The sequence below is a fragment of the Arxiozyma heterogenica genome (genome assembly GCF_036370985.1).
Source record: "Arxiozyma heterogenica strain weizmannii chromosome Unknown scaffold_13, whole genome shotgun sequence".
Taxonomy (NCBI): Eukaryota; Fungi; Ascomycota; class Saccharomycetes; order Saccharomycetales; family Saccharomycetaceae; genus Arxiozyma; species Arxiozyma heterogenica.
In genome coordinates, this window is record NW_027042666.1 from 80,788 (window position 1) to 95,721 (window position 14,934).

The 14,934-nt window shown below is 31.0% G+C and overlaps 6 protein-coding genes across 6 annotated transcripts; 4 read left to right on the top strand and 2 right to left on the bottom strand.

The window, feature by feature from the left end:
- Positions 1 to 78: 78 nt before the first annotated feature.
- RIT1 (tRNA A64-2'-O-ribosylphosphate transferase) lies at positions 79 to 1,551 on the top strand (the record flags this gene model as incomplete). The annotated part of the gene is made up of 1 exon (XM_064857346.1): positions 79 to 1,551. One exon carries the CDS (start codon positions 79 to 81, stop codon positions 1,549 to 1,551), a length of 1,473 nt encoding a protein of 490 aa, XP_064715652.1.
- A 535-nt stretch (positions 1,552 to 2,086) lies between these two features.
- AEP2 (Aep2p) lies at positions 2,087 to 3,535 on the top strand (the record flags this gene model as incomplete). Its single annotated transcript, XM_064857347.1, has 1 exon — positions 2,087 to 3,535. The coding sequence occupies one exon, from the start codon at positions 2,087 to 2,089 to the stop codon at positions 3,533 to 3,535; it is 1,449 nt and encodes a 482-aa protein (XP_064715653.1).
- Positions 3,536 to 3,762: 227 nt separating this feature from the next.
- Positions 3,763 to 4,677, bottom strand: GPI12 (N-acetylglucosaminylphosphatidylinositol deacetylase; the record flags this gene model as incomplete). Its single annotated transcript, XM_064857348.1, has 1 exon — positions 3,763 to 4,677. One exon carries the CDS (start codon positions 4,675 to 4,677, stop codon positions 3,763 to 3,765), a length of 915 nt encoding a protein of 304 aa, XP_064715654.1.
- A 1,327-nt stretch (positions 4,678 to 6,004) lies between these two features.
- On the top strand, positions 6,005 to 9,529 carry CAT8 (DNA-binding transcription factor CAT8; the record flags this gene model as incomplete). Its single annotated transcript, XM_064857349.1, has 1 exon — positions 6,005 to 9,529. The coding sequence occupies one exon, from the start codon at positions 6,005 to 6,007 to the stop codon at positions 9,527 to 9,529; it is 3,525 nt and encodes a 1,174-aa protein (XP_064715655.1).
- Positions 9,530 to 10,839: 1,310 nt separating this feature from the next.
- Positions 10,840 to 12,498, top strand: ATR2 (Atr2p; the record flags this gene model as incomplete). The annotated part of the gene is made up of 1 exon (XM_064857350.1): positions 10,840 to 12,498. One exon carries the CDS (start codon positions 10,840 to 10,842, stop codon positions 12,496 to 12,498), a length of 1,659 nt encoding a protein of 552 aa, XP_064715656.1.
- Positions 12,499 to 12,815: 317 nt separating this feature from the next.
- PRM15 (phosphoribomutase PRM15) lies at positions 12,816 to 14,687 on the bottom strand (the record flags this gene model as incomplete). The annotated part of the gene is made up of 1 exon (XM_064857351.1): positions 12,816 to 14,687. One exon carries the CDS (start codon positions 14,685 to 14,687, stop codon positions 12,816 to 12,818), a length of 1,872 nt encoding a protein of 623 aa, XP_064715657.1.
- Positions 14,688 to 14,934: the final 247 nt, after the last annotated feature.

Genomic DNA, 14,934 nt, shown 5'->3' on the forward strand with positions numbered 1-14,934 from the left:
CATCTAATAAGCAAAAATCGTTAGAGAATTTTTTCAACTAGAGAACACATATATTATCATTGGTTTAGAAAACTTATTATGGATGCAAATGTTTTACTTTCTTTAGACAGAGTAAAAAAGGAACTTAGAAAAGATGATAGATCTTTGAAGAATAGAATTGCTAGTATCCTCCTAGACAATCAATTCCTTGAATCTGAAGTAATTCCAATGTTTCCCAGATATCCTGTTATTCCAAACGAAAGATGTGGTATTTGGTACTGTGACCCAAAGAAATATGAGAAGACATGCTATTTTAAGAGCACTGATGGACACACTAATCAGTGGAATTTTAGCACAAGGAGGTTGAATTTCCATCTTTTGCCTTTATTAAAGGATTATCCAGGCATCATTATTGTGGATAGTACAAGACGTGGAAAAAAGATGCCAGATGCATTAAGCAAGACTATTCCAATCTGGTGTGCTGTATTAAATCATTTGATGTTAAAATCCAAAGAAAACAACATAGATTATAACAACCTACTATTTACTCCAAATGAGACAGTATCGTTATCTGAACGGTCCAGTATTATTGAAAAATTACCAAAATTAAGTGAACAGTTGGAAAGATTGAAAATCGTTGATGGTAAGACTATGTATAATGATTTTAAGGGAAAGCTACTTCGACCTATATGGATTTACCCGGGATCTGATATTTTAGAAAGTTCCAAAGATATCTTCACAGGTGAAAAAATAGCATCTGAATGGTTTATTAGTCAAGATTCAAATTTTATTCCAATCATCTTGTGTACTGTAAGTTTTCAAGCACAGGATGGTGTCGAGAAGAGAGATGGATTTACTTATCATCAAGGAGCAGGTGATGATCATGAACTATGGTCTAATGGATTAGAACCAGATCTTTTTTGGGCCCATATAGATCAATTCAAACAATTCCAAGATTCAAATGAAGAGATAGAAAGGTTAGTTGATGAACTTGTGCTGAAAGATAAAATGAATAGACACTTAAACAGAGATTTTTCAACTATTGCCCAATCAGTTCCCAACATAGAGATTATCACCAAGGAAATACAATTAGGAGTTGTGATCGATGGACTTCTTATAACTAAACAACTAACTTATAATCTTATAGATAAGTTTTCACAGGTTATAATATTAAGTGATACAGTTACATTACAAGATGATCAATTAACCGATGCAAAATCACTGAAGATATATAAGTTAAGAAGCGGATCAAAGAAAAGTTCTAAAGAACTACGGATAAAATTAATAGAGATAGACCAGAGTATTAAGCCGTTATTAGAACAAGGATCCAATTTGATAAAACCTATTCTTATTTGTTGTAACACTGGAGAAGATATGTCAATCGGTGTCATCCTAATGTTATTATCCAAGTATTATACTATGGATTGGCAAATAGCGCCAAAGGATCAAACAATATCGATTTCTAAAAGCACAATCCGCCAACATTTAACTCAAATTATATCTCATTTACAAGGGAGAAACGTGAATCCATCTAGAGCTACTTTAAATAGCGTAAATAGTTATTTAATGTAAAAGTAGATAAAGTATGAACAAAAATAGCTACAAACCAGAAGTTCCGAGATATAATCTCATTTCAAGTCAGTAAAAGAGGGAGAAAATGTGCATATCTATATAAATATGCGTGTGCATTGGTTGTGTGTCGTTCCATTGTTTGTTATTTCAATTCAGATTGCTTCGATCTGATTTGTACGCCTTTATGATTTCGAATGAAATCTCTTGATTTTCCTTTTCAATTTTTCATTTTCACTTGAAATAGAAAAGAAAATCAAAGGGAGGAAAAGAAAAACAAATAGAAGAATCTGTAACAGTACTAATATAACACACCCAATGTGGTCAATACATTCACCCATTCAATACAATACTGAACTACAATCCCAAAAAAAGTGTATCTATTAGATTAATTATTGCATTCTATTGTTTTTACATCCCATTCCTCTTTTAGTTCTTTTTTTTTTTCATTTCCTTGTACATAGACACATATTTAGATATAAAAGAAAAGATAAATAAATAGGTTATGCTTATTATACATTTTAAATAGTATAAAAAAATGATATTAATTAAGCATCCTATATTATTGAGAGTCAATATTCCAAGGTTATATTATTCGATTAATGCCACATTAGAATCCACTATCCAGTTAAGATATAAACTCTATATTCATCCACTCCCGTCACATGACCAACAACAAGCAAAAATATCATCAAATGATACTACTATACTTCAAATGGACAATCGAGAACTTTTAAAGTTGTTATCAGGAGACGATGCACCGAATAGTATTTCTATCCATAGTCCATTATTTTCTGTTCTTTTAAATAAATGTCTTTCTGATGCAACGAGAAACAAAAAATTACGTACAGTTCATGCTATTGAGTCCTTTTATCGCATATTCGAAAAATATAAGCGTGAGATGACCAACAATGATTATTTATGCTATTATGATTTAAATAGATTATGCCAATACTTTATTGATTGTAAACAATTAGGTAAGAGCCAGAAATTGTTAGATTATTTGTTTAAGAAGAACCCAGGAAGCGTTCATAATAACCAGTTTCTATTAAATTATTTAAATGTTAGAAGTGGTTCGGATATAAAATTATGGACTTTGAAAAAATATAAAATTTTTGATTATATGGTTATATCTCAATTAACAAGCGAATTCAATAAAATTAAATATATGAGTGTACCTATAATACAATCATTAGGTTATATGAAAAATATTCCAAGTTTAGAACAATACTTAAAGTCAATTTGGGGAGTTACACTACATGACACTTATATCCAAAGGGACAAAAATGAAAAAGAAGAAGAAGAATTTAATACGACTCATGCTATGCAATTGAACAAAAATGATCTATTGTATCCAAATGAAGACTTGTTATTATCTATTATGTTATCATATTGTTATAATAGTAAGACTATGGTTAAAAGTTTCCAAGTCCTAGATGCATTTTTAAAGAAATATCCAGATATTGAACTAACTTCTAAATTTTGGTACAATTTAGTATCTAACTGTCTTTCACTGACGTCCAAAAAAGGGAGGAACACTAAAAATAGTCAAACTGATGACACTAACATTATACAAATTTGGAATGCAATGAAATTATGGTATGGAAATAAGAATATCCCGTTTAACAACGAAGTTTTGTGCAGAATGTACACAAATTTCAAATCAAACAACAATTTGTATTATATCAATGATGTATATGAAAAATGTATTGGGCCATTCAGTTTGTCTAATTCCAACCTGATTCCCAAAAAATGTGAAGATACAATCAGGATGTATCAAAGGTATATTGTTAGGAAGAATATAGATAGAAGGAAATATAAGAAAAGCCGAGAATTTATTCAGAAATGGTCAATTTCATTAGAGAATAAGATGTCTTTATTACAATTTTACCAAATAAGAACTAATATTCGTAAAAAGAAAAATCGTACACCAAGAAAGAATGAAGAAGATGATGAAGAAGATGGTATACTTAGTTTGTTATGGTAAAAAACCGAAACAGAAACGAAATAAAAAATAAAAAAAAAGAGGAAGAGAAACACTTTCGGTTCCCATAGAAAAAAAAGTAGGTATATATTGTATATGTATATAAATGTACAAGAAGGAACGACCACATTGTAATAAATATATTAATGTTTGTACATATATATATGAGCATTTGGGTATGTGTGTACGTGTGTGCATGTGTATGAAGCCAGAAGGATAGAAAACATATTCTAAGATTGAATGACCTCAATATCATTAACAAAAACAAATCTAGAGAATACCCACCAAAGATATCTGAACCAAACCATTTGTGATTTATGAGCATTTAGCATGGTGGCCAAAGACAAAACATATTGAGGATACGTACTGAAAAAAGTCAATTCCGACGTACGGTCTTGATTTTGGTCTTTGTTATTGTTTGCTGTAAGAAAATTTCTGTATGCGGATGGGCAAAATAGATAGAAAAGTAATTTTAATGACTGCCAACCGAAGGAACTATATTTCAGCAAAATGTTGCTGTGATAACTGTGCAAAGTCAGCAAGACAGTTTGGTTGGGGAACTTTTGATAGTATCTCAAAGCCATCTGGTGGCATGAGATATGGTTGACGTGGTTAGATACGCCAAACTTGTCGAAAGTCAAAATCAAATTTTTTCCATGATCAATTATGAGATAATTTGGTTGATTCATGTTAATTTTTTCGAAATCAAATAGCATTTTATCGACATCCCAAATCTCTGACATACCATCAGTATAGTCCAAAACGGTTATATTTTTATTTATTCTGTCTGATAAGAGAAGATAAATGGATTTGTATAATTCATTAAATCTAGTCGAGCCTAAACCCTGAGCGTTTCCATCAGAATAGCAGACAATGTTAAAAGTGATATTTTTGGGTAAGAGGTCGTTTAAATTTAGCAAGGCTGGAGAAAAAAACATAATTTCGTCATCTGGATGAGCAATAATTAAACTTAAGGACTGTATTTGACTTAAGCCATTGAAATTTTTTAATAGATTGTTTTTATTATTAATGTTGTCATTAAAGTCTGGTATTTTGTTAGCTGATAATATGATATAAATTAGCCAAATTAATAGAGTCAATTTGGTCAGTTTATATAATATTTTAGAGAAGTTAAAACAAAACATTTTTAATAGTATTGTATATGAAAAAAAAAAAAAGAAAAAGAAAAAGAAAAAGGGACAAAAAGATATGAAAAACAAAGTTAACTATAGTTTCAAATTTCAACAATGTATGAAATGATGAAGAAAACGAAGAAATTGGGCTACTCAGGTCGATATATTATAAACTACTTGATGAAGCTATGTTTTACAGATAAACATATATATAAATATATATGACATATGATTAAAAAGTTCGAGAAACGAACGAAAAAAAGAAAAGAAAAGATGGGGAAAAGAAAAAACTTACTGCTATCAAATTTTTACGAATTAATTGATAAGTTTATTTTATTTTTTTGTAAAAAAAAAAAGAAAAGAATAGAAAAATAGAAACACAGCCTACAAGAATCGAACTGCGAGCGGCAAACAAAAAAAAGAAAGAAAAAACGGCGTTAATTACCCCGGATTTTATTTTATTTTATTTGTTTGAAATCCGCTGCTTTCTCCTGCTGCCAAGACATCCGTGCACCAGAGGAAAGATTAGAACCGCCACAATAGCAACAACAATAGTAAAGAGCAGGGAAAGATATATAATAGAGTCCAAGACAAAGACCAATCGGAAAACAAAAGAAACGAGAAAGAGGGGTAAAAAGAAAAAGAAAAAATAGCCGCCAATCAAAACTGATCCTTTTTTTTTTTTCCTCCTTTAGGAGGAGACAATTCTTTTGCAGTGGCTGTTGCACTGTCATCTCTTTGTTGTTATTTTTATCTTTATTCTTGCTAGTTTGTCTACGTGGGTCTTTTTGCAAATCTTTTGGAAGAAGTTACTGGTGTTATTAGGATTGAATATCCTTTGGATTTTCTCTTCTAATGGATCCCATCTTTCTCTAAAAATGTGTTTGTATCTTATTTGATTCTATATTTCTTCCATATTCTGTAAACTAAAAACACAAAAATAAAGGGAAGAAAGTTAGAAAGAAAGCGAATCATTTACTTATTACATATTTAACAGTTTGTTTGTTTTTTTTTGGGTTTGTATGTGTTTATATGTTTTTTTACTATCGACTATATCCATTTAACAAATCAATAAGTTTCAATATAGATAGAGATCGATTATTGTTCTTTTTTTTCCTTTTTTTCTGGAAATAAAAATAATAGACAAATTAATAAATGTTATTTTAAAAGTTTACATTTCCTTAATATCACTAATTTGTTCGTTTGTTTTTGTCCCACTCTCATAGCCTTTGATCTTTATTACACACCCTATCTGTATTTACACATTTAAATTTTTAACATTATTACAAATAAAAAAGAAAAAGAAAAAGAAAGAAATAAAAGACTAGATTTAATAATAATGTCTTCAAAAAAGAGAGAACTCGACCCAAATAAAAATAGAAATATAGATAATAGTACTTTTTCATCTTCATCATCTTCATCTCCTTCCTCTAATAATAACACAAGTAAACCAACCAGATTAAGACCAAGTCAAGCATGTGATAGATGTAGGTCAAAGAAAATCAGGTGCGATCTTAAACAACCCCAATGTAGTGCCTGTTTTTCTGTAGGTTTTGAATGTAAGTTTACCGATAAATTGTTACGGAAAACTTACCCAAGAGGTTATACCGAAAGTTTAGAAGAAAGAATAAGAGAATTGGAAGCAGAAAACAGAAAATTGTCTGCTTTATCAGATATGAAACAACAACAAATAAATTATTTACAACAACAAAAGCAAAATGATAAAAACGATCCCCTATGCATATCTTCTCATCCTGTCGACCATATTTTGTCTTCTACCAACCCTGACATGACCATCCAAAACTCTCAGCCTTGTGCCTCTGCAGTCTCAGATTCAAGTCATGTCTGTGATGGTATATGTTTACAAAGGACTCTGCATCCACAACCCGTAGCAACAAGCTTTAACCTAAACGACCCAACTTCAATCTCTTTTGAACAAGATAAAGCTCCCGGCCTACTAGCTGCCAAGGCCCTGGATTTACTCTCCAACCATGAAGAATCCACACAACTGGCAATGTTAGTCTCTTTATCTGTACCTAGATCTACCGAGGAGATCCTTTTCGTTCCACAACTTTTGTCTAAAATACGGCAACAGTATGGGTTTACTTCGAAACAATGTCTCTACAGTGTCACTTTACTAGCTTCATTAAAGGATGATTTACCACCACCTTTTCTACAGCAAAATTCAACGATGTTGTTAAACTCTTCAATGGATCTAGATACTTTAATCAATAAAAATTTATGGCAAATTCAGAATCTATACTATTTCATAAACACAATACTGAAATTAAATATCTTGCCAAATTTAAAAAGTGATCCGGTGTCAAACAAAGGACCGGATATTCCAGAAATGGAGAAAAATCAATTCTATTTAACATTTGATGAAATTGATCATTTGATTTCTTTATTCATGGATCATTGGTCCCAACTAATCCCGGTACTAAATAAAAATGACTTCATGAACGATTATGCAAAATTTAAAAAGGACATTGATTCTTTACAACAACACCCAGTCCCTGAACAACCAATCATTAATCTGTTAAATATTAAGTATTTTGCATGTCTTCTGGTGGCATTATGTCAAATGGGCCTTATCATAGAATTTAAAGAATCAAGGAAACCAGTGACTTCCAAATTTTCCAAATTGTTATCATATTATCATCACATTTTACACCTTCTTCCAAGAAACTCTTTTTTCTCTGTGACTACAACATCTGTAAGAACTTTACAACTTTTATCACTTCTGTTATACTATTTTTTAAACACGGGAGATATTATCCAACTCTATGATCTGAGAGGAACTATAGTGACAATGTCACAGCAGTTGAGATTACATAGGTGTCCAAGTGCCGTATTGACGGGGTCTGGCCAGAAGATGCAGAAATTGGAACAAAGTAATAGAAGAAGACTGTTTTGGTGTATATATTATTTAGATGTCTTTGCCTCGTTCCAGCTGGGCGTTCCAAGATTATTAAAAGACCACGAAATTGAATGCGCCTTACCATTTGCCTTAGAAGATACTATTAACTCAACAAATAAAGTCAAATTAGAAGGTTGCGTGACAAATTTTTCATTGGCAATAATTAGATTTGCTAAAGTTATGGGTAACATTCTGGACTCAATCTTTAAAAGAACAGCTACAACCAATGACGTGGTTCAAATTGCCATTATCCACGAAAATGCATTAGATGGTTGGAGAAAATCGTTACCTTTGGAATATCAAATGGAATTAGATGTCACTGGTAAAACGAAATTAGAGAATCTTACCTTTGAAAAAAGTTTATTAATAATTTTGTACCAATTGGCTAAATGTATGATTCAATTACCTATATGTGCAGCAGCTGCAATTCCAATATTGAGTGATGATCCGAGTACAAATGTAAATATAAAGACTTTACCTTCGTACACTGCTCTTCAACAATCAGTGTTTTCTCTTTTGAAAATTTATGGACAGTTAAGAGATAAGTACATACCTTTACCAGTTAATACATCTAGAATAATGACAAGATTTGCCTTGATCGGTGCCAAGGAATCTTTGGAATACACAAAATATGGGAAATCCTTTGAGAGCAACAAGGAATTTTTACTAAATGTGGTCAGTGAAATTGAGGTGAATCGTAGATTAGAATTGCCTGGTGTTATTTCATGGTACAGTTTAGAAATATTAGACTTAACAATAAACTTAATTTTACAAACACCTGCATTAAAGGGTGAAAAATTGGAAAAATTCTTACAAAAAAAAATAGATTATTATCAAACCCAAATGGGTATCACCCCTATTTCAAATATTACAAATTCAACCGAAAAACGCAGTAAGAAAAGGTCATCAAGTATAAAAACTGAAGCTCATAAAAACAAGAAAAAATCGAAAATTTTCAACAAATCCAAAAATAATGATACTACTACTACTACTGCTGCTGCTACAAGTATCATAAACCAGAAAAATAAGACGGACAATTCTGATAATAATAATAATAATAATTGTGATACTTTACACATATTTCATGAAAATGATAAAATCAGTAAGAAACCAATTGATACTTCACAAAATCAATTATTAGAAGCTTTACAAGACGATCCAATATTGAATGGTAATCCCTACAGGTTTAGTAACTTAAATTTATCGAACTTTTTCGGTTCTTATATTAGACTAAATGAAAAAATATCAACGGATAATATCGAAAATGCTACAATCGCCACCACTACCACTAATAATAATAAAATTACAACTGTACCACCTAGCCTTAGTAACTCAATTAATACAGTAAATTCAACGACTTCTCCGAGTTATTTTGCAGAAACTAATCTATACAACTTAAATAATAGAGAAAGCAATCTTTTAACTTCACATTTGAGTAGTATCAGTTTTTCCAATTTACTGCCACTTACCGGTAATGACGGATCATTGTCACAATTTAATTTAAATATGTTATATGATACTGGAAACCTTTTTGAATCTATATCAAGTGAAAATAATAATTTAACAAACAACAAATATTCAGACAATAGAGGTAATGAAGCATTGTCTAATAATACCATTAATAATAGTAATGATACTAATAATATCAATGTATCGACTGATTTTAGTTCAATAATTGATGCCTCACTTGGCCTAGCTCCTTTATTACTTGATACTACCAACGTTAATGGTACTAGAAATGATGACAATACTCATAAGGTGGATACTAGCTGCAACGATTTAATCCATCCAGAAATGAATGAAACTGCACACACATCCAATCCATCAAATACTAATACTAATAATAATAATAATGTACATCTGGCGTATCCCATTAAGCAACCAATTGGAAGAGAACGTCGTCGTCAGGTCATTGAAGATATATCAAAATGGCAAAATCAATAATACCTAAACTTCTATGGGATCTCTTGGCATATATATAAATGAAATTAAAAAGAGAGAATGAACACACAATAAGAAAGAGAGAGTAGTTGAAATTTTTTTCAATGTTATTGTGATATTATATTTAAATCATAATTAATTGTATTAAGAAGATGTCAAAGCATTTACTCAAACCTGTATTATAAATTTATTTATTGAATAAACCTATTATTGATTATTCATCATAAGATATTAGACAAAAAATGCATATGTGAATACGATAAAATATATTGTAGCCTTTGCCCTCTTGGCAAAAATGTACATTTTGTATAATATTATTTCTTTCTTTTTATTTATTTCGGCCACTTTCAAATAACTTATTACTACTATTCACTGGACAACACTGCTTTTGTTAATTTGTGTTACGAGAATCTTAATCTGAATTTGTTATGGGTTAATCTAATGGCAGAAATGTAATTTATTTCCCACTCATTTGTATATGTTTAAAGGAAAAAAAAAGAGGAAAAGCATAGTAATAGTTCAAAGATAGAAATAGCTCACTTTCAATGGTACCCACCTCTAAGGCATTAAAAATGTGAAATGATCAGTCGAGTATTTTTTTTTTTTTTTGTAAATATTTTGACCAATGTTTACGCGTCACACGCTTTTTCTTTTGTTTTTTCTTTTTTTTTTTTTGAACTCCTTTCATTTTGGCGTTACTATAGCGACAATGGTGTTATAGATTTCCCTTTTTAGATACATAGCAACCGTTGCCATGGCCACCAAATACAGAATAAATTTTTTCTTTTCTTCTTTTTTTTTTTTTTTCAAAGTGCCTTTAAGAACAATAGAACACATAAATCACATAATTCTTAGTAAGCCTCGAGAAAATTAGAAAAAGAAAAAAAATCACAATAAAACAAAATAAAATGAGAACTGGTGAAATATAATATAATAGTTCACAGTATAGTAATATTTGAACCACCGAATAAAAAACTAGAAAAAAAGAATATTATTGCAAGTAATACAATAATGCATAAGGAATATTGTTTTCTGTTGATTTTTGTTAAAGAATTTGGATAAAGTGGATTTTTTTCTTTTTTTATAAGAACTCTATCATTCTCGAAGACACACTCTTAAAAAAAATTTGTATGTTATATAAATGCAATATTCTCATTTTATATCTTCTATTATTCAATAAATCTAAGTAATTGAAAAAGGAAAAATAAAAAAAAATCCATTGATCAACTAAATAAGTAGGCTTATATATATCAATATATACGTATATTTACAATAATCTCTCCACAAACAATTAATTCTTAGCTGAAATTACGATGAATAATACAAGTCCGGCTGAGTTAGAAGTCCTAAGTGGTTCTTCCAAAGAATATTCTATTGAAGATAATATGACTGAAGAAACTGTGCAAATTGAAAATGAACAATTGAAAAAGGAAGATGTATTTACTCAAACAGATTCTTCATCAGAAACGTTACAAGATAATTCAACACCGTGGCAGAATTCAGATTATTTTAGTTGTTATTGGAAAGAATATTTATTTGTACTCACATGTATGCTATCAAACTTGCTTAATCAAGCAGGTCAAACACAGATCTTATCTACAATGAATGTTTTGGCCGATTCATTTAAAACTGATAGTTCTAAAAAAACATGGATTATGGCTTCGTTTCCTCTGGTTTCGGGATCTTTTATTTTGATTAGTGGACGAGTTGGTGATATATATGGCTTAAAAAAGACCTTTATGCTTGGATGCATTGTAATGATTGTCTGGTCTTTAATATGTGGTTTCTCCAATTATTCAAGTAATGTATCCTTTTTTATTACTTGTAGAGCATTTCAAGGACTAGGTGTAGCCTTTGTACTACCAAATGCTATGGGTTTGGTTGGTAATATCTATAAAGTAGGAAGTTTGAGGAAAAATGTCGTTATTAGCTTTATTGGTATGTGTGCTCCAACTGGTGCAGCTTTGGGTTCACTTTGGGCAGGTATGATTACATATGAAAATAAAACACAGTGGCCATGGATCTTTTATTCTTATGCTATCGTCTCTTTTATTAACCTGTTGATGGCATATTATTCTATTCCAAACAATATTCCAACAAATGTAAATGGTTTCAAAATGGATTGGTATGGATCTATTTTAGCTGTGATAGGCTTGATCCTGTTTAATTTTGTTTGGAATCAAGGTCCAATTGTTGGATGGCAAACAGGATATGTCATAGCTCTTCTAATTATATCTGTTTTCTTCTTGATTGCTTTTTTTGTCTTTGAAATTCATTATGCTAAATCCCCATTGCTTCCACCAGAAATAGTAAGAAATCGTCACATTATAACTATATTATCGTCTATTTTCATGGGCTGGGGATCCTTTGGTGTTTGGACATTCTATTACTATGCCTTCCAATTAAATTTAAGACATTACTCAACCGTATGGGTTGGTGCTACTCACGTATTCTTCATCTTATGGGGGACAACTGCTGCTTTTATTTGCGCTTTTACCATTAAACATGTTGGTGCTCCAGTGATTCTATTTTTATCTTCTATTGGGTTTACTGTTGGTTCTGTAATGTTAAGTGTAACTCCTGTACGTCAAAGTTTTTGGAGAATGAATTTTGGGATGGAAATTATTTTGACTATGGGCATGGATTTTTCATTTCCTGCAGCATCAATTATATTAAGTAATTTCTTACCAATGCAATATCAAGGTATGGCAGGTTCTTTAGTTAATACAATCATAAATTATTCTACTTCTCTCTGTCTAGGGATGGCAACTACAGTAGAGACACAAATTAACAAGTCTGGCCAAGATCTTTTGAAAGGTTATAGAGCAGCGTTATATTTTGCGAGTGGACTGGCAGGCTTTGGTATCGTAATTGCATTCTCATACTTATGCGAGACTACATATATGAACCGTAAGAAAAAACTAGTTGCTCAAAAAGAACATACTACGACTGAAGAATTTCAAATATGTTAATTTTTTATTTGATAATTTTTTGTAGAAATTTCAAAAGTAGTTGTCTTTATCTTATATTAGTTTAATAAAACATTGACATAGCATATATTAAGACCTAAGTAAATTACTTGTTCTTAACAAAAAATATAACTGTATATCAATTAAAAAAAAAAAAGGAATTGGTATCTCCTCTTTTGTGCATAATCAATGTGAAATACACATACGGATATAAAACGATAATGTATGCTTTAAGGACAAGGCAAAGCATAATGAAAATAGCACAATTATAAGCAATCTAAAGTAGTCACATTGCAAATATTTAATACGTCCTCTTTACTTTAAAAATTTGTGGTTAATTCAGTAATGTCTGGCCTAATCCATTCATCTCTCAAAGTGTCCCATACAGTCTTTGCTAAAGCCTTTGCATCATCTTCACTGTTAGAACGCACTTCGATGTATATTTTCAGTTTTGGTTCTGTTCCTGATCCTCTCATAGTCAATCGAATAGATTTATTGTCTTCACCAATTATCTTGGCACCAACTGTAATCATTTCAGATTTGGGATCGACAAAAAGTAATGGTTCGTGATCTGGCGTGTCAGATTGGAAACCACACGTCAAATCTCTGAAGTATGTAACCTGGAATAAATCACCAATCTTTTGTGGATATCTGCTCGTTGGATCATATTCAAAACGTATATAATCAAACACTTTTTTCATCATGGATGGATCTTTAACTATGTAATAGCCATTATATTCCTTGAAAATACCATATTTTCTAAAACCTTCTTCTAAAATTTCTTGTGGATACTGGTTCTTCTCTTGTAGCCAATTACAATAAGCTTTTAGGAATGCTACAGTGGCACTAATACCATCCTTGTCATGTTCCATAGCAGTAAACATATACCCAATAGCTTCTTCATAACCAAATGGCACATAATAACCCTTTTTTTCTAAATCTCTTGCACAATTGCCAATCCATTTAAATCCAGTAAGTGTTTCTTCATAATGAAAATTTTCCTTTTGTGCCATATGCTTAATCATCTGAGAAGATACAGTGGAATTTAATAAAGCTAATGGGTGTAATTTTTGGAATTCCTTTGGTAACTGTTTGTAAGTGTCGAAATGATATTTAGCAAAGAGATATCCAATTTCATTACCAGTTAATTGATTCCATTCTCCAGATTTCACATTTTTAACTGCAACTGAAAAACGATCTGCATCTGGATCATTAGCCACAACAAGAAAAATTCTGTTCTTTTCAGCTAACTTAATTGCATTGTCTAATGCACCTCTTTCTTCTGGATTAGGAAAACTTACAGTAGGGAAACTTGGATCTGGTAAAACCTGTTCTCTAACAGATAGATAATCTTGACCGTCTTTTAGACCTAATAATTGTTCAGCTATAAAATTAAATATTTCATAACCGACACCATGCATAGGGGTATACACAAACCATGGCTTTTTCAGTTCCTGACCTAAGAATACTGAACCATTAATCAATAGTTTACTCATATTTTTGATATACAGTTTTGTCATGTCATCTTTTACATATTCCAGTTTTTTAGTATCCAATCCTTTTTTCAAAGTAGCATCCCAATTCCAATCATCTTCCCAAGGTTGTAAGTTTTCATCGATACTAGCAGCAATTTTAGAATCATGTGGTGGAATAATTTGGCACCCATTGTTGAAATACACTTTGTAGCCATTGTCCATTTTAGGATTATGACTAGCTGTTATCATGACACCCACAGAAGCTTTTAGATGATCTACAGTGAAAGGTACCATGGGTGTATGGACTAAAGAATTGTCAGGATTTAAAGAAAATACCTTAAAGCCTGCTCTTAGAAAAATTGCTGTTGTCACTTTAGCAAACTCCTTTGAATGATACCTATGATCATGACCCACAACTGCAGTTTTATTGGCGGGGAATTGCTTTTCTATATATTTGGCTAACCCCTGTGTGGCTTGTAAGATTATTAAAGAATTTAATCTATTTGTTCCTACTTCCATTCTAGCCCTTAATCCAGCTGTCCCAAACACAATTCTTGAGCAAAATCTTTCACCCAACTCATTCCACTGCTTTTCTTTACATAATTGTATAAGTTCGTCTCTGGTTTCTTGATTTTTATCCAATCTCAGCCAATCAGCCACTTTCTTACGAATATCTAAGGGAAGGGATTCAATTAATTCATTATAATTTTCTGACATGTTGTGTTAATTCTTTGAAATTGCAATTACGGATAAATATATATGAATATAGATGCGGTAGATTAGTACAGCATTAAGTGAAATCTTGGCATCAAATAAAATTACTATTTAATAACTTTTATCTAGTGTTTAGTTCTTTTTTGTTTCTTCGTCTTTTTTTCTTCTCATTTCTCAAGACATTTGCAAGAGTAGTAAGATATAAATCACTGAATGAGGAGAAAACAAAGAAGTGAATAAAAATTTTCAC